This window comes from Harpegnathos saltator, unplaced genomic scaffold (genome assembly GCF_003227715.2).
Source record: "Harpegnathos saltator strain DR-91 unplaced genomic scaffold, Hsal_v8.6 scaffold125, whole genome shotgun sequence".
Classification (NCBI taxonomy): domain Eukaryota; kingdom Metazoa; phylum Arthropoda; class Insecta; order Hymenoptera; family Formicidae; genus Harpegnathos; species Harpegnathos saltator.
In genome coordinates this window covers 2,575-21,178 of record NW_020229901.1, presented here as the reverse complement: position 1 = coordinate 21,178, position 18,604 = coordinate 2,575, and the positions used below count along the sequence as shown (strand labels likewise).

The 18,604-nt window shown below is 41.3% G+C and overlaps 4 protein-coding genes across 5 annotated transcripts in view; 2 read left to right on the top strand and 2 right to left on the bottom strand.

Moving 5' to 3' along the window:
- Ephrin (ephrin) overlaps positions 1-9,606 on the top strand; it is a 57,023-nt gene extending 47,417 nt beyond the window's left edge. Inside the window, exon 5 of the mRNA XM_025306547.1 lies at positions 527-9,606. Within this exon, the coding sequence (XP_025162332.1) occupies positions 527-675 (149 nt within the window). The 3' untranslated portion in view covers positions 676-9,606. The remainder of the gene's footprint in view (positions 1-526) is intronic.
- Positions 9,607-10,803: 1,197 nt separating this feature from the next.
- On the bottom strand, positions 10,804-13,435 carry U3-55K (U3 small nuclear riboprotein factor 55K). The gene is made up of 8 exons (XM_011153330.3): positions 13,044-13,435; positions 12,726-12,838; positions 12,533-12,642; positions 12,226-12,453; positions 11,958-12,073; positions 11,688-11,884; positions 11,245-11,585; positions 10,804-11,132 (listed from the first exon to the last, which is right to left on the bottom strand). The coding sequence occupies exons 1-8, from the start codon at positions 13,107-13,109 to the stop codon at positions 10,897-10,899; spliced, it is 1,407 nt and encodes a 468-aa protein (XP_011151632.1). The 5' UTR covers positions 13,110-13,435; the 3' UTR covers positions 10,804-10,896.
- A 1,065-nt stretch (positions 13,436-14,500) lies between these two features.
- LOC105190579 (retinol dehydrogenase 13) lies at positions 14,501-16,288 on the top strand. Its single transcript, XM_019844801.2, has 6 exons — positions 14,501-14,730; positions 14,889-15,154; positions 15,242-15,346; positions 15,557-15,766; positions 15,824-16,034; positions 16,105-16,288. The coding sequence occupies exons 1-6, from the start codon at positions 14,621-14,623 to the stop codon at positions 16,229-16,231; spliced, it is 1,029 nt and encodes a 342-aa protein (XP_019700360.1). The 5' UTR covers positions 14,501-14,620; the 3' UTR covers positions 16,232-16,288.
- Positions 16,289-16,300: 12 nt separating this feature from the next.
- LOC105190547 (retinol dehydrogenase 13) lies at positions 16,301-18,298 on the bottom strand. 2 transcript variants are annotated; one of them, XM_011153329.3, is made up of 6 exons: positions 17,946-18,298; positions 17,653-17,815; positions 17,382-17,490; positions 16,936-17,250; positions 16,612-16,819; positions 16,301-16,535 (listed from the first exon to the last, which is right to left on the bottom strand). In XM_011153329.3, the coding sequence occupies exons 1-6, from the start codon at positions 18,014-18,016 to the stop codon at positions 16,433-16,435; spliced, it is 969 nt and encodes a 322-aa protein (XP_011151631.1). In that variant the 5' UTR covers positions 18,017-18,298; the 3' UTR covers positions 16,301-16,432. The 2 variants fall into 2 exon arrangements, with proteins under 2 accessions (XP_011151631.1, XP_011151630.1); XM_011153328.3 differs by having other exon boundaries at positions 16,308-16,535; positions 17,650-17,815; positions 17,946-18,297.
- Between the last annotated feature and the right edge of the window lie 306 nt (positions 18,299-18,604).

Below are 18,604 nucleotides of genomic sequence, written 5' to 3'. Positions count from 1 at the left end.
TTTCACCGCTCTTGCTTCCTCTCTCGCGCTCGTTCCTGCTCTATTCCGTGAGCGTAGTTCTGCGCTCGGTGTAATAATCGTTAAAATTTGAGATTCTAACGCTCGCTCGCGGAAGTTTACCCTCTGGCAAATCTCAATATCTCGTCCCATTCACAAACTGATTTCTATTCAGACCTTGACATCGCGACGTTGCTCGAGGATGATCTTCTCGGGTGTAATATTACAGGATCTCGGGTAAAATAATACAGGAATATCATCTATCTTCCCCTCCTTTCTCTCTTTGGCTTTCTCTTTCTCTCAAGTATAATTTAAGAGTTTGCTTGATTAAAGCGTCGAGTTGGATCATCGTGTCGGATGTTTACGGGTTTTTCTTTCTCCCACCTTTCAATCTCATTTCCCAAGAGCTACCACAAAAAATTTCTCGTTCTGTTCCTTTTCAACTTGAAACTTTGAGACATTTCGTCGTAGTACGAGAAGAGAGCGGGAGCCGACGGCTAACACTGATCTGTGTGTTTTCCTTCCACAGAGGAGTACTCAGACCATCCGAACGAGGTGGTGAAGAACGAGGAGCTGACGTACAACGGCGCGAGCTCGCAGTTCCAGTACGTGCAGAGCATGATTCTGGCGACCGGCAGTGTGCTGATGAGCGCGTTGCTGCTGCAGCTGCTGCGGTGAAGCGACAACAACGGCCGCGTACGAGAACGTATATCCCATACGTTAAAACCCCTTCTTCTGTGATTATCCTACGTTTAATTGATTTCTTGAGAGGCGCGCGATACGCGCGCCCCTCGGCCGTCCCTCGATCGTAAGACACGCACGATCTACGGTCGCGCCGACTCGAGAGATAGTAGAGAAGAGAGAAGACGACGGAGAGAAGATAGAAAAGAGCGAGAGAGGGAGAATGAAAGGAGACGAAGGAAGGAGAGAGAAAAAGGATGATGATCGGAGAGCTAAAATGACACGTCAGGAGAAGAGACACGCACGACACACGAGCGGCGCACGCCATATTAACTATTAACGAACTCGGAGATTCCCAGGACGGAATGTCCGTAGGACGACGAAGACGACGCCGAGGGCAGAATGGTAGGAGAGAGAAAAAGAGAGAAAGCGGAGAAAAAAAGACGGAAATACGCTACTACTAGACACTACTTATAGTACACGCCCACTATTATCACTACTATAAATGGTAGTCGTATTGGTTGTCCTTCTTATCATTACGCTAACTGTAGGTATTTATTCGAATACGAGACGGGAGCGGGAGTCGTGGCAGCGTGCTAAGTATCCTCGAGCGAGAGGAGACGGTGTGTGCGAGAGAGAGAGAGAGAGAGAGAGAGAGAAACAAAGGAGGACGTCTAAGCGAATATACTATAGTGGGCTACGCGAATCCGTCAGATCGCGTTTCTCTGATCCAAGCGTTGCGAATCCGTCATTCGTGACGAGGAATATCGCGTGGGCTCGGCCATCGATGACGACGAACGGTCCTTCGTTAAGGGGTCCTCGCTCGGGCTCGACGAGGATGGACGCTCCTTGCTTCGCGTGATCGTCCGAGCGCGCCGCGCCTCGAGAAAAGAGTACCTGAAAATCATTCAACGTTTTCGGCTCGCGGCGGCGCGACCAACGCGGTACTTTATGAAAATCCGGATGCGAGTTCCGAGTCGCGAAGTCGCTCCCGCGAGCAAACCGCCGGAAGAACTCGTAGATACTTACACTTGGACTCGAAGTCGTCGACGAGACGCGACGCGACGTGTCGCGCGGCTAGTAGCTTCTCGATGACCTGACGGCGACTCGGTCGAAAGGCAATAAGTCGCCGAAGGATTAATGTCGCGTCGTGGGAGTAATCGTGTCTCTTGCGCGGCGTCTGTTCGGATCGAGAATGCGCGTGGCCGACTGCCCAGTCGAAGGACGCCGAGGACGAAGGATCATTCGAGTTCGCGTGCGAGATCGTGAGTAGGATAGTTAGCACGCGTGTAAATTCCTAACGAATATGTACAAGTGGCTCCTGGCCCGCCTCGACGACGAGGGGGTCGGGGAGATTTAAGAAAGAGTGCCGTATTTCTAGGTAAATCTTATATATATATATATGAAACGAGAGAAAGAGAGAGAGAGAGAGAGAGAGAGAGAGAGAGAGAGAGAGAGAGAGAGAGTGTATGTGTGTGTGTGTGTATGAGCACGAATGTATGTTGTGAAAGATAAGAGTGCGTCATGCGATCATGAGGGACAAAATTCGAGCACCGATGACGCTCGAGTTGGATCTGACGTGCTCGACGTTGAACAGAGCGTCGCGATCGTACGACACGAGCTACGAGCTCACGCAAATTTCTGCCATTACGACGGTCTAATTATTGTCGCGAGTCAACGAGATTGATGCGAGACTAGTACGTATCATTGACTCGAGAGCCCCGTTGGGTAAGAAAGACAGCGGCGAAAACGAACGAGCGAACGAGCGAACGAACGAGAGAGAGACTGAGTCGCAAAGTTAGTAAGACAGTTGTGTATAATAGCTGTACCATACCGAGACTTCTATCTATAGATCTGTATTATATTTATTATCCGCTATTATTACGCTCTACGAATATTCAAACACTCGATATTCTATATTTGCTAGTGAAATATCAAATTTAATAGCGAACAAATTAACGTGAACCGCCGGGGGTGAAAAGAAGCGGCACGAACAAACATCCCCCTCCCCTTCCCTATCCCCCCAGGCAACCCTTGTCGTATGTTGTTTCCTAGTTTCTCGATTTCGTTTCGAGTGTCCGACGAGAATGATGAATCGTCTATATCTATCATTGTTAGCAGATCTAATCGATTGACCTATTCGATCATTATGTTGCCGATTTACCGCCTTTGTTCTACGTTTCTTTGTTTATTATTTTATTTATTATCGACTGCCAGGCAAAAGACTTGGGCACGTGCGCGCGCGGTACCATCGCACGCACGCGTGTACACGTGTTTCGTCGCGCATTCGCCGCACGCTCATGGAATTCATTTGTTCGCGCGATATTCGTGCGCCGAACGTGCGTGAGACCGATCGCGTGGATGTACATATCCCCGCGTGTGTGTATACGCGCGCGCGCGCGATCCACACACTCATATACACACGCCCACAAGCACATATACACATGCGTGCGCGCGGACACGACACAACGCGCGAGAATAAAAGACGAAGCAGTAATTTTTCGTTTGTGTCGGTCACAAGGGAAAATTGCTAGCGCGACTGCACTAATGAATTATTGTAAATATGAATTATGTGCGCGGGAAATGAGTACCGTGGCGAGAGGAGGATGCGTGAACGTGCGTGCGTGCATGTGTGTGTGTGTGTGTGAGAGAGAGAGAGAGAGAGAGAGAGAGAGAGAGAGGAAGAAAACGAGTGAGATCATCCCCTACTCAGAATGTTAGATAGCGAAATGGGAGTCCTTGCGCGCGAACGTTGTTCAGCCCGACTCGTTTTTCGGAAGTTTATTTACGGCTCATCGTCCCCCACTTGCGTCAACCGCGAGAGCGAATGGTTACGATCAGCTGAGAATCGCGAACACGGCGGAAATTCAGCAACGCCTGCATTATGTTAGCCACTGCAGTATTGTAAGCCTAAGTATCGCACACCTCCGCTATCCACGTCGGTTCTGTCGTCTGTCCATTCACCTGTCTGCCGTTTTGTATTCCCACTTTGCGCAACTACGAACGAACGAACGAGCTCGGTCTCCCGATGGTGGATCTTTTGTATCTTTCCACTTTCAGCGCGAAATACACGCGTGCGTCTTTTAAATGAATGACGCTCTTTAGTTGTTTTACTGACAAGATGTACGGCATTTCTCATAATTCGCTTATGTTACGATTTATGTTACGATTATTTGTTGCTGATTTCCTTGGTTGAGCTCTCCCGATGGAAACATCAACGTCAAGTCATTGGCAATGGATACATGTCAATAGGTACATCAGTAATCAATCATTACACGAGTAATGATATTTGATAATAATTGAGGATATGTCGGAGAATTAATCATTGCAATGTCACTTCACCGTTTTCTCATTATCTTCTTAATATGCCATCGATAATCGTGAGAAAAATTCTCTCAATAGCTACGATCATCGACGGCGCCATCGGGTAAAATTTTTCAATCAGGGTGGTTGTCTAAAATTAACAGAAAAAAATATGAGATTTCAGATTTCATTTGACAATCGGACGCGTTCGCGTAGCGCTGCATTTAATTGCAAGCAGTTGCGTCTTCGAGAATTATGAGGGTGTCGCCGGGAGATCGCCGGTCGCGAGAATCGAATTCGAACGAGTGACGAAGAAGAACACGATGGCATTGATTGTTCGTTCGTTTGTTCGTTCATTCGTTCGTTGTGCAAAAGAGCGACACTGCAGAGACGCGCGTGGATTCAACAGTGAATGGTACTCACTCGCGCGGACGATAAGCGAATACACTATAACAATAATATAGTCTCGAACTATTCGATAGAAAATAGACAAGGTCACTCACTGCAAGTTCATTTCTTTTATTTTATTTCCCCGTTTCTTTCGTTACTTTTCTGTTGCCCACATCCGCAAATCCACCCACCGCCGCCATCGTGAGACGTGAGGCGTCCTGCTATCGACGGGACAAAAAATAAAGTATTTTTTTAACAGCACACAGATAGAATGCATCCGGTGGGATTTGTTTGTTCAGAGACGTATGTAAATAGAGAGGGAGAGAGACGTATAACGTGCTCGCGCACACACGAAAATCTGTGCCGCCATAATGATTCTATATATCGTCCACGTGACCTGTGGACTCTTGTCGATACGATTTACACGTGTAAATAAACGAACGTCCGAAGTAGAATTACAGGGAAAAAGAATGGGTAGAGGGAAAAACAGAAAGAGAGAAAAACACAGGATACGCTTCACGTCCATCCCGAGAGGAGACCTGAATTTCCCTCGTCTGTCATTACGTTCGGTAATACGCCACTTAATTACGTAATCATCCCACTCGTGTGCGTGTACATTCAAATACAGGAAAAAGTTGCCCGATGAGAGGCGCGCGCGGTTGTCTCTCTCTCTGTTTTTTGAAAGAAAGAACGCAAAGGGAAAAAAAGAATAAACACGAGAGACACCGCGCGTATTCTCACGCGTTTTTTTCTTTTCGTCGAAGAGAAAAAGAAAGAAAGACTTGTTCCTCTCTTTTCGAGATCGAGGATAATATATATATCCGCCGCGCGCTGATGACACGAACACACCGCGCGCGCTCACACACACACACACACACACACACACACACACACACACACACACACATACACATACATACACCGGTCGCGGTTTAATGAATTAATCAATTAACGTAAAAAGAAGAGAGCGAGGATAAAGTGAATTTCGTAGAGGTACGTCTCTTGTAAATAAACAAATTAACGATTAATAACGCGGTAACACGATAAAATTTATATTAAATGCATAGCGAATACGAGATAGGTTTCTAATAACGATTTATTATAAAAAAAAAAAATAAAAAATGAATGTATGTTGATGTCTAAGATTTTTAACAAGATGGAGACACAAAGCGGTTAATTGTAAACTACGATTAAACTATTCGTAACCGAGGACACACACGAGTACTAATTAAACAGGAAGCGTTCGAGTGCAGAGCAACACTTAGCCAGATCGTGATTTCTCACGTTACATATGTTATTTTGTAACCGGAGCGTACAGGAGCCATACACTCTCGATAGTCACGGCTAGTATACGCGGCGCTCCGTCGATCAGACGACAGCCCAGTCCGACGTACACTCGCGACCAGCGGCTCTTCTCGATTTCGCACTTATATTTTCTCCTATTTCTCGCTAACGAAGCGATTGCCGAACGTCACGAGCAAAAGACGTGCGGACGCGAGTGCAGAACATCGCGGAGTCGAATCGGATTATCGAGCTGTGTTTAACCGCCGAGAATGTAAAAGCTCGCTCTCGGAAATGCTTCGCGACACATTTCCGCCTGTAGACTTTGCCATCGAAAAATTCATCGTCGATCGTTCGTTAAAATTAATTTCAATGTACTTTTTGTACGCGGCGCGACTAATCAAGGACGATGAGGGAGGAACTAAAGAATGACAGACCGACGCGCGTTAATCTCTTTCTCTAGATTTCATTCCGACGCCGATCGCGGTGTCGCCGATCGTGAGACTCGCCAATTGCATTAATTTCAAGTCTGGTCGCAGCTCTTACCGCAATTATCTGCCATTCGCGACGCTCGCTGCTATACACTTTCGTTCAGGCGCGATTATTTAATGTCGAGGACGCGACGCATTCCGTGAATAATGAGACGCGACGCGCACGCGTGATATCGGAATATTAATTAAAATCCCCGTCTCTCGCCAGTCGGGTAAGACTCGTTAACGAGCGCTCGTCGTTTTCGCGGCCGCGCCGCGTATGGTATCCTTGAAGCGGGACCTTATAGATTGCGTGTGTTCACCCGTATGCACATTCAGTACCAGTACCAGTCGTTCATTACGAAGCATTACAATACAATACAAAGTAGCGTAGCGTTCATAACGGTAGTCCACTATAGCGAAATAGTATTTAAACAAGCAGCCACAGAAGACGAAAGAGAATGGGAAAACAGAAAAAACTCACCATAATCAAGCAAAAGAAAGAACGAACGAACGAACGGAGGGCACAGAAAGGAGGGCAGGGCAGAAAGAAACAAAAAAAGAAGGAAATGGGCAAAGAAATTGCACGTAACAGTAGCGCGTGACAGTTACGCGTGAACGAATTTTTCACGAGACCACGAGACGCATTACTTACGTCACACACACGGAGAAAACACACGGGGAGCTGTCGCGAAACTCTGCGCTGCGACGCAACGGGAGATATAACACACATATACGCGTGGTAGGTGAGAACGAGAGTGATAGAGAGCGAGAGAATGAGAATGAATGCGCGTGAGAGAGTTAGAGTTAAAGAGAGAGGGCGAGAGAGAGAGAGAGAGAGAGAGAGAGAGAGAGAGAGAGAGAGAGAGAGAGAGAGAGAGAGCACGAAAGTAAGGCGAAGCACACACGATGTATCTAAAAGAAATAAAAAAAAATACTACTTGTTCATGTAAACGCGACGTGTACGCACGCGTGCGACTGATGCGTGAGAGCGATAGAGACGGGAGATATAGGGAGGCGGGCAAGATGTACGTGGTTCTACGCGTGAGCGTAGGCTCGTCGGTGTTACACAATTTATGTAGGTATATTCTATATGTATGTCGATATATAGCGAAGTATATCGATGGCAAACGAAAGTAATGTAAAAAGAAAGAGAGAGAGAAAGAGAGAGAGAGAGAGAGAGAGAGAGAGAGAGAGAGAGAGAGAGAGAGAGAGAGAGAGAGACGGAGAGGGAGGTATGGAAGACTCGCGTGCGTCGGGCCGGGGGAGACCAGCCGCATCGTATTTTGTTGTTTCGGAGCACCTTGGCGCGAATCGTCTCTGTTTGTCGGGGAAGTCCAGTGGCGAGGATCAGGACGGTCCGGATGGGGAGGGAGAATTCGACGCAGCTTCGTCCTTCCGTCGAGCGATGTCAATCGCGCTCGATCGATCTTTTCTCGCTAATTGGCAATTTGTACACTCAGTTCCTCTCGGTTTCCTTTCTCAAGAGAATGCCGCCTTCGATGTTGATGTAACGAACACGATCCAAATAGCAATCCGGAATTGCGTAGCTCTAAGAGTCACCCAAAAACTGGCGGTACTTGCTTTCCTGGTAGAAACTCGTATGTGAACACTTCGCGATTACGTTCGCGTGCGCAAATTACTTTCACGGTCCACGGCGGATTGACGGTGCTCGTTCCGGAAGACGGACCGTCCTGCTTGACGATCCTGCTGTTAGTACAAAAAGGACGCTGGTCGATGCGCGAGATACGCACGATCCACTCCACTCGTGACGTATAAATTGCGGACGAATAACAATGTGTGCGCGACAGTGCCAGCTAGGCTCGTCACTTCGGTAATGCAAGTTCTCTAGTCTGTCCTTCGACTTTAGGTTGGTCGGGAGTTGCCCTAAATTCTTGCGCGCGGAAGGAGGTTCATATCTCGCGCGGTGTGTAAATTCTATTGTAACACGAATGATAAGAGAGACATCACGTTGACACATCAAAGAGGATATTACGCCGTGTAGGTGGAGCGATTTCTGCCGTGAAAACTCAATTACGTTAGTAATTAACTATACATATCGATCTCGGAAATCTCGCGTGACACTCCGACGTAAAGGAGTGTACGGAAATGTTGAGCGGCCTGATTGACCCGTGGGAATCGTTCCTGAATGAAAAAAAAAAACGTCTGTCTTCTTGTTTTGATCCGACGTTCAAATCGGGCTTTTTAAATCTTCGCGTACGTACAGCATGAGGAAAGGCCTAAGAAATCCTCGCGCCTACGAAGAATATCTCAAACTCGAGATATCCGCTATTGTTGCTAAACCTGTCGCTAGAAAATATTATTGACCACAGCTCAAACGACGATCTTGTATCTTTTCGACCGTGCGACTGACTGTCTCGTTTGTCCGATCCAACAGAGCAATCCCCGAAAATATATAAACTGCCACATGCGACTGTCGCCGTCAGTTGCTGACGCGACGTTTCATATATCCGCTTGCGCGAGAAGCACACACACAGGCGAAGCGAGGGATAAAAAAATCCCGATGAGAAAAGGCCAGTAATGTGTCCGGCGCATGCCGCGTATAACGAACGCGTCGCGATGCTTTTTAGCGCGCCGATACCGCCTGCGTTCTGCATACAACGAATTGTTCATGGACAAAGCATTTGTTTCCGCCGGAGGCTACGCGACGTATTATGTATATTCGAGCGTCACAGCGGTCGATAATCGATGATCGAGAAGCGCGTGATAACGTCAGCGTAATTTTAAGTTCACCCCGATAGAATCTTAGAAGGAGCGACCGTCGAGTATCCCGCATACGCGTACATGCGAAAACCACCCTCGCTTCCGAGCTTTTCTTGCGAGCGCTCTCAGACGCAAGACTCGCTCTCCTCGCGATAGCTCATGCGATCGAGCACATATTGTTATCACTCGACGTCGTGACTTTGTTGTAAAACGTCGCTGTCGTTTATACGACAAGCGGGAGAGTACACACGACCGCACCTACATATGTCCGCTTCTACGTGTAATAGTTTATAGTTTTCTTGTGTGTTACGTTGCACATATAATTCTACCGCAATTATACTCACTCGCGGATTTGCGTTGTTCGCGATCGTTTCTAGGCTGACAAACGCGCACGAATCTTCTTCCGACACTTCTTCTTCGTATCTAATATGCAACGACTGCGTCGAACGCACCAAAGAGACGCGTCTCTCCTCCGCGACCATTGCGTAATCTCGTTTCTCCTTTTCTTTTTTTCTTTTCTGTTTCACGAAGACGTCGCAGGACCTGTACCACCTGATCTGTATGCGTATCGAGCAGACTTGGGCGCGAGGACATCAAAGAAACAAAAGAGAGAGGATAAGTCGCTCTCGTGATTGGGTTAGCGTGCAATAAAAAGACGACACATTTCAGTGGCAAAATGTTACGAAGAAACAAGCGAGAAAAAAATTGTAAAATGTCCGGTGGAATATACCGGTGGCCCACTGAATAACGAAATAAGCGAAATAACGTATCGCTCAAGTCTACTCCGAGCAATGGAAAAAGAGCGTTGTGACAGATTTCTTTTCAGCGGTCCTGCCGAACGCGCGAGACTCATTTATTATTAGATTAAAAGCGTTGATACTTTGATCGATCTGGCTGGTTTCCAAGACGAGAGAACTTACCGGGGAAGTTTCAGCTGGTGTAATCAGCTGAGGATACGAAGAGAAACATGCGACCGCTGAGAAACGAGAGATTTGCACACACCGGCCGCGTCAAAGGCCGCTGAAAAAAGTTGAACGATTAATCACCGTCGTTGCAAGTAGAAAGAAAGAGAGAGAGAGAGAGAGAGAGAGAGAGAGAGAGAGAGAGAGAGAGAGAGAAAGGAGACCGAAAAAGTGCGGAAATAGAAAGAGATAAACGCGACTAGCCGGGAGCTTTCGAGTTCGCGTCGCGTAAATTAATAACGGCCCGCGAAGAAACAGGGAGAGATTCGATCGAGCGTATCCGCGAAAGATGATGTCGCTTGAGGACCTCGGAGAGGAAGAGAGAAAACGCACCGAACAGCACCCTCACTGCCTGCAGAGAGATAGCAAAGCCACGGTGAAAAAAGAAAGAAAAAAAAAGTAATGACATGACGAAAGGGTGGTGTGCGCCCAACCCCACCATAAGGATGGCCTATATATCGCACTCGTTTGAAAACTTATCGCAAGAATGCACAAGAAGTAGCGTACACTCGCTGTACTGTTTGTTGACTCGAATAAATATGCGGATTAAAAAGTCGGTTTGGTTTATATGTACACGGTGAGCCCAGGATTCGCGCGAGCGGAACGCTGGCGGTCGCCTGGGGCTTCGGAAGCCGGGAATCGTTTCCTTCTCGATGGTACACGCGCGTATGTCTTTGTTTTCACGCGAAGAATGTCTCGCTAGAGAATTCGATTCGCGATGAAAACGCGAGGGGAAACGACTCGCGGACGAGCGCGAACGTTCCATTACGGCGATATTGTTATTATACGAACGTACTCAAGACGGCATGGTATACAAGACTAAGAACAAGACCTAAAATAGGGACATAATATTTTATAACTCAACTTTTGTACAGAATAAATAAATACTTGTACTGTGGACCAATATTTCTTTCATTTCATTCACATCGCAGCACACCATCGTTGTCGTTGCTCGCTTTCCAATTGAGGCTGAGAGAAGAGGTGCTAAGTGAGACACTGATTTCTTGTCCTTAAATGTTCATTTTATTAAGAAAGATAAAAGACAATATATAATAAAACCTATAATATATATACATAACAATCCAAAACTATTTAAGTTGTTCATTATGTATCAGTGGTATAACGGCAATATAATTTTTCGCGTTTGCTATCTGCCACCATCTACCATTTTTATGTTCTTGACCGACACCAGCGATAAGATAATTTCCATCAGGCGTGAAAGCGAGCGCATTTATGAATCCTGCTACGTTAACTTCGAACAACGGATTTAACGATCTAAATCCTTCACCGCACTGCCACAGTTTAATGCTGCCGTTTCGAGAACCTAGAAATTACAAGCAATGTTGAAAAAGAGTGCAGTGAGGTAAATATTAATATTTATAATATATATTAATAAGTGTTAAGAATATTTATACCATTTCTATATTATAACGTACCTGATGCCACTAAGTCTGTGTTTAATAATGTCGCGATGCTTGAAATCCACAATGATTGGTTGTTGGTTTCATCCTTCCCGTGCGCGTCCGTCACCGTGCACAACGGTTTCTTCTTCAAAGAGCTCCAAACGCAGAGTTGTCCGTCGCTGCCACAGCTGAAGAAATTCTCCTCATTAATGAGTTTAACTTCGTCAATAGAATTATTACTGTGTCCATTGAATATCAATTGCGACTCTTCGACTATTTTCCATATCCTAATACTACTGTCAAAACCGCCGCTCGTGATAGCACGTTCTCGCGAGAGCGCATCGATGGATGTGATGCCACTTTGATGTCCAAAACTGTACAAAAAATATAATGATTAATGACGAAGAATTTAGAAATTTCAGTGATAAAAACGATGTCCAACGTGTACAATTATACTTGCGAATAAAACTACTTACAAAGATTCAACATAAGCCATATCATCCAGATTCCAAACTTTTATACTCCGATCGGTGGAAGCGGAGTACAAAGTGTGAGTATTTTTGCGGAATACTAATCCAGACACGGAACCTCTGTGACCTTGTAGATCTTTTATATGTTTCAGAGTGTCACCGCAGAGTACTTTTATATGATTACAATCCCTATCACCAACAACCTTCAGTGAAAAGAGATTTACATATTAACCTGCACACATCGTGAAGTAAAAGGTAACATTTACTTGATCTTACCAGAAACTTTCCATCTGTGCTAATTGCTAAACACTGTATGTAACGGCTCAAAGTAACTTCTGTTTTCACCTTTCTACCTTTAAGAGCTATTAATTTAGAATTTGTCTTTAATGACCCTAAAATAAACAGCATTGATTATGAAATGATTTCAAAAATACAAACACATATATAATTTATTTCTATAATTCAACAATAACTGTTTTAGATATCTGTTTTATCACTTGTTTAATTCTCCTAAATAAAAATTCATCCTCCTAAATATACTTACATTTAACTATACTCCCATCTTTAGCTCCAGAATATAATAAACTTCCATCAGTTGAGAGACATATAGAAGTAATGGAATTTTTATGCTCTTTACATCTTAATGATATAAAATCCTTGTGGCCAACATAATTTATTGCTACAGTTTTTCTCAATCGACCTTTTTCCTCTAAATATTCTTCACGTAGTCTCCGTGCAACTGCACCTTCTTCAAATTCTGCTCTATCTTTTTCTGTAATATCAGAAATAATTTTAATATATATTATTCTTCTCAAAATAATGTAAGTAAAACTTGAAAATATTCCACCTACCTTCTTCTTCAATTTCTTTTATATACTTCTTTGCAAGTCTTACACGTTTCTCTTGAGCAGTTTCTTCCTCTTCTTCCTCATTCTCACTTTCAAACCTATCAGTTTTATGTCTGTAAAATAAATTTATTTCTTTCACTAAATATCACTAACTCCTTCTAATATATTTAATTTTTAGTTAGAAACATATGTTTACTTGAAATTTTCTTCTGCAAATTCTTCATCTGTACTTGCGATACTTTCATTATCAGGTATGGATTTCTTTGCAATTTTCTTCGGTTGTTTTGATGTAGACTGAGTACCATTGAACTATTAAATATATTAAAATATTTGACAATATTAAATATGTATCTTACTATTCAATCTAAGATATATTTATTTTTAAAGGTATCAACAATGAGACAAACATCATATAACATATCATACAACTTTGCATGGACTTATATCTAACCTATATTATAGACAGGGAAGAACACTATATTTTGTTTTAAGAATAAAAATAATTAGAGCTTACTTTGCGCTTTACTCTCTCTTTTCCACTTCCTCGGTTATTTCTTATAAAAAACGACATGATGTTCATACAATTGAATAAAAATTTCTATAAATTCTTATTCAACCAACCCACATGGTCATTCAATTGTGTTTAGCAGAATACAGTATACAGAGCTAAGGTCTGATTCTGGTTCAATAAATGGCTCTGGGCAGAGCTGTTACACTCTATCCCCTACGCCAGTCAACGATTATGAAGATAAAAGAAAAACAGAGACAATGCGTATGCAGTCCCCACGATCAAAAAATATGCGTAGTTACAGAAACCACATCCAACCGCCACGGAAGCGAACAAGACTTCGTTCAATTGTGTTTAACAGAATACAGTATACAGAGCTAAGGTCTGTTCTTTTCAGTTGAACTAGTGCTGCACTTTGTTTCCTCTTTAAAGCCAGCGGCACACGGTTTTCGTGCTGGATTGCTTGCTGAATGAAAATACTACATTCTGATTGGTACATTTCCGAAGATGGATGGAAATGCACCAATTAAAACGCAGTATTTTCATCCAGCAAGCAATCCAGCACGAAAACAAGCACCGTGTGCCGCTGGCTTAAGGGTACGATCACGGAGTTAGAAGGTCTGTTTTTTTCTTCTGCACCGCTGCACTAAGTTCAATAAGTTCAAGTGAGACAAGTATATATTTGTCTCATTTTAACTTATTGCACCAGTGCAGCGGTGCAGAAGAAAAGAACAGACCACGAATCTTGTTCTGTTGCTTCACTGAGACATATGTTTGTTCTTTTTAGCTGCACTGCGAAACTAGTGCAATAAGTTAGAATGAGACAACTATATTTTTTCTCACTTTAACTTATTGCACTAGTTCAGTAGTGCATCTAAAAAGAACAGACCAATGAATCGTATCACGACTATAAATATAAATATGGTGCCGGCTCGTAGCGGTGACTTCAAAACTAAAAATCGATGCGCGCGATATAAAAAAAAATGTATTATATTCCATTAATTTTTCTTAAATTTCTTATATGTCTGCGAAAATTTGATTATTTTTCGAGATATATGTACAGACAAAATATAATATAATATAGACGGAATTAAATAATATTTCAAAAATTCGCAACATTCATTCAACGAATTACCCAGACATTAATTAATGATTTTAATAATTTTAATAATTTTTAATAATAATTTTAATAATTAATAATTTTTTCCGAAATTAGTCAGTGTGTTAAATTAATTAGTGTGTTAAATTTTGCATATTTTTCATGATTGAAAGAAATAATTCTTTAATTTCTAATGACTAATGCATTTTATGAATAAAAACAATTATAATAATTATATCATCTCTGTTATAGATGCAAGACGTTTTGATGAGATTATTTATGCGCAGAGTACCGTTTAGAACAACGTCCGGTCTCTTTAAAAATCAAAAGTAATCAAGGTCTATTAAACGCATCACTTCCCCACGAATCTATTTCAGCGTTCGCTCTCGTTTAATATTACGTTAGTATAAGCAGTACAGTGACCGCAACATACTATTTACTCGCTGTCGGTAGAAACTTTATTTCAATTTAAAAAATATAAAAAATGGATTCGTACGGAGAGCTGTATGGTGTTTTACATAAGCTGAATCCCTTGTCCGATTCTCATTGGCCTTGTATAATCAGTTTTTGCGTTGGATTAATCGTTCTGATAAGGTACGTAAATTTGTTGACGATCATGAAATGGTAACGAAATAGTAACAAGATCTTTTATATATCGATTCAAAAAATGAATTTGACAAAAATAGGATAGGAACGCAACTTAAAAATATACTGAGGACCGAATTGAACATTTCAATAATATATAATTTTAGGATGTACATGGGCGGTGCTATATGTCCGAGTGATGATCGCATCGATGATGCGGTTGTAATTATCACAGGCGCTTCTAGTGGAATTGGTAAAGAGATTGCCTTAGAATTGGCTCGCAGAGGCGGTCATATCATCTTAGCCGTCAAAGATGTGGCAGCCGGAGAAAAAGTGGCACGTCAAATTCGAGATATATCTGGACGAGATGCGGAAGTCAAGGCGATCGATCTTTCCTCGTTGAAGAATGTGCAGAGCTTTGTCGAGCAGTTGGGTATAAGAATAAAAGAGAGGTGTTTAAGTGTATTTAAACATTAATGTCCTTCACCGATGCAATACTTGACATTACTGTTTTACATAGAAACGAGGAAAGTAGACATACTGGTAAACAATGCTGGAATAGTTTTTCATCCGTTTGAAAAAACTGCGGAAGGATTCGAAATGCATTTTGTAACGAATTATCTAGGTGAGTTACGTGAAATATTTACATTTACATTTAACATCTGTAAATATGTACATGATGATAATATTAATATTTTAAATTACTGATCTGTTAATTGTAAATTAATACCAATATATCAAATTTATGTGTGATGTATTAATAATAAGTTTGAAACTTCTCGTGAAACGAATAAGGAATATCTTCAGATACTATATAATTTTTTTCTTTTGTCAGGTCATTTCTTACTTACACAATTGCTTCTACCGAAATTATGCGCAGCTGGACAAAGCAAGATAATAAACGTTTCTTCACAAGCGCACATAATCAGTGCTATACACCTGGAAGATTTGAATTTAGAAAAGGACTTTACTGCGAGGGAAGCTTTCGGGCAGAGCAAACTGGCGTTAATTTTGATGGCGAGGCATATGAGCAAATTATTGACAGGTGACGCTAAAAACGATTATGATAAAACGAGATAATAATTAATTGATTTCAATGCAGATACGGATGTCGCAATTAATACCGTAAACCCTGGCATTGTGAGAGGCACAAGGCACATGCGTTATTCGCCGTTAAATTCGACATTTCTGATCAAGCTGATAATGCAACCGTGGATGTGGTTATTTCTGAAAAATGCCGTTCAAGGTGCCCAAACTGCCGTTTACGTGGCCGTGAGCAGAGAATTAGAGAAGCATTCTGGAAAATATTTCAGGTAACAATTTATACGTGTTATCAAAGATACAATGAAGGAAAGTAATTAATTTTTCATTATTTATATCCAGTGACTGCCAAATGTATACACCGTCGGTCAATGCTGTCGACGATACAATGGCAGAAAAATTATATACCAAGTCTCTTATATTGATAAAACCTTATGTGCGCAAATCTTTAATTAATCATGAAGAATGATTATGAAATAAGCATGTTATTTTACATTCTACACATCATTGTCAGCAGATAAATTAGTTATCTAAATATTTATTTTGTGAAAGAAGTGATAAATTTGAGAAATGAAATTGAAGTGTCGAAAAAATTTAATTATATACATTATATTTAAAAATAAACTACATTTAATACAGGTGCATGTGCCTGTACTATATATTCACATAATTATGTAACATTCAATTTTGTCCATGACTCACTGACTTTCCATAACCATTTCGCCAGATCTTTATCCCTGCCATTCTTCGACGCTTCTTTGATTTTGAAGTTGCTATTATAAATAAAATGACAAAGTTAATATTATGTTTGTAACTTGTGTCTGCTTGTAAAATTTGCTAAATACTAACTCGATATAACTGCCAGAAGCATCTGCAATGCTAGGGTCTAATGCTGTATATAAAATGAGTTGTGCCGCTTGTACAGGTGCTTTGATAAACGGCCAAGCAAAAGGTTTTAACAAGTATCGTGTAAAGAAATTGTTCAATACAGACATATGTCGAATTATTTCCGTATCAACTATACCAGGATGGACAGCGTACACATTAACACCAGTTCCTGAAAATAGCATTGGAAAATGAAAAATATTTTAGTAGTTACAGTAAGTTGGCATAAAAACATATAAGAGAACAATAAAAAGATAAATAAAAAATATGTGATTCTCATTCAATTACCTTCCAATTTGTTTGCTAACTCCTTAGTAAAAAGAACATTGGCTAGTTTACTCTGTGAATAAGCTTTGTTAGGTTCATATGCAAGATCACTATTTAAGTCCTTCATATTTATCTGGCCTGCATAATGAGCAGCACTTGACAAATTTACAATTCTAGATGGTGCAGATTTTTTCAGAACATCCAAGAGTAAATTTGTAAGTAAAAAGTGTCCCATATGATTGACCCCAAGTTGCATCTCAATACCTTCCTTGGTATAACTTTTGGGACATCTCATTACACCAGCATTGTTAATAAGTATATGAAGTTTGTCATGTTCTATAATATACATATATATACATATAATATACATATATATAGAATATTATTACAAACTAATATTAAATATAAATATCTAAAGAAAAAATATTGTATATGTAACCTGGAATGTGTTTATAGATAACATTTACCTTTCCGAAATCGTTCAACAAATTTTGTGATACTTTCTTGAGATGATAAATCACATCTCCTACAATAAACATACTTGTTCCTTGTATCAAGTACAATGTTCCGACGTGACTATATGAAAATGAAATCATTCTATACGAAGTTGTCACGAAACAGCAAATTATAATGATAATTATATAAAAGAAGAAAGTTATATATTCATGACATATTCTGAAACTAAAATAGACTGATTTGTAAGCTGGATAGATATTAATTACTAGATATACACACCACCTCACATTTCTTCATATCTCTGCATGCCATAATAACTTTTGCATTACGCTTGGCCATCTCCCGAGCTGTATCAAATCCAATACCAGTATTTGCTCCAGTTATAATGACAATCTTATCATCCAACTTCTCTTCTTGATTATACATTGGTCCTCCCAAATAATCCCTGAAATTTCAATGGTTACTTTCAACATTCGCGACAGAAAAATAAAATAATAATTAGAAAAATATATATAGTATGCCGGTAAAACATAAACAGTACGTCGAAATTAGAAAAGATCAGAAATCATTATTACTTTATTAGACAAGATCCGCCGACAACAGTTGTCGCAGCAGAAATATAAATAACAGGTTTCTTCCAACTCATTTTCTCCAAATTATTAAATAATAGTTAAGTGATATAAATTGGCAGTGTATGCGGTGAGCGAGATATAACCCAACCTAATACGCGCAATAGCACGTGTAATCAATTCAACCTTTGGTACGTTCGAAAATAAGACGCAATATGAAACACGGTACAAATTTTTCATTCGATTCGTATTTTTATCGCTGGTGGATTGTACTCATTGTATTTGAATCCACACGGTGAACTTTTTGAAGTTGCATTAGTTTGATCATCGACGAGGTAATACTAAAGACTGTCAGTCATAAGTAAATTTTCGTATTGACCAAGATTTATTTTTTTAATTACGTGAAACGACAAGAGAAAGGTCACAAAGCGTCAACATAAAGAGAATACGAAGGCTTTTCTTTTTCAAATATAATTTAAATAAAACTTAGTGTTAGTTATTATCTTGATAGTTTCCGATATCTTTTCCATTATTCCGTATCTGTTACCAGAGAGGAACGTGAGAGCGGCCAACACGGTGTTTTCGACGACACCGATTTTTCGCACTGGGAAAGGCCGCCATCTGCATCCATTTTGAGAAGGGAACTACGAGGCTACATCCACATT

Coding starts and splice junctions, on each gene's coding strand:
- LOC105190547 (XM_011153328.3), bottom strand. CDS start 18,016: ATGAGTTGGAAGAAACCTGTTATTTATATTTCTGCTGCGACAACTGTT. Junction 17,491..17,649: donor ATATGAAGAAATGTGAGGTG/GTGTGTATATCT, acceptor ATTTTCATATAG/TCACGTCGGAACATTGTACT. Junction 16,820..16,935: donor GTTAGCAAACAAATTGGAAG/GTAATTGAATGA, acceptor TGCTATTTTCAG/GAACTGGTGTTAATGTGTAC.
- LOC105190579 (XM_019844801.2), top strand. CDS start 14,621: ATGGATTCGTACGGAGAGCTGTATGGTGTTTTACATAAGCTGAATCCC. Junction 14,731..14,888: donor GGATTAATCGTTCTGATAAG/GTACGTAAATTT, acceptor ATATAATTTTAG/GATGTACATGGGCGGTGCTA. Junction 15,155..15,241: donor GAGCTTTGTCGAGCAGTTGG/GTATAAGAATAA, acceptor TGTTTTACATAG/AAACGAGGAAAGTAGACATA.
- U3-55K (XM_011153330.3), bottom strand. CDS start 13,109: ATGAACATCATGTCGTTTTTTATAAGAAATAACCGAGGAAGTGGAAAA. Junction 11,885..11,957: donor GCACAGATGGAAAGTTTCTG/GTAAGATCAAGT, acceptor TTTTCACTGAAG/GTTGTTGGTGATAGGGATTG. Junction 11,586..11,687: donor ATGGCTTATGTTGAATCTTT/GTAAGTAGTTTT, acceptor TTTTTTGTACAG/TTTTGGACATCAAAGTGGCA.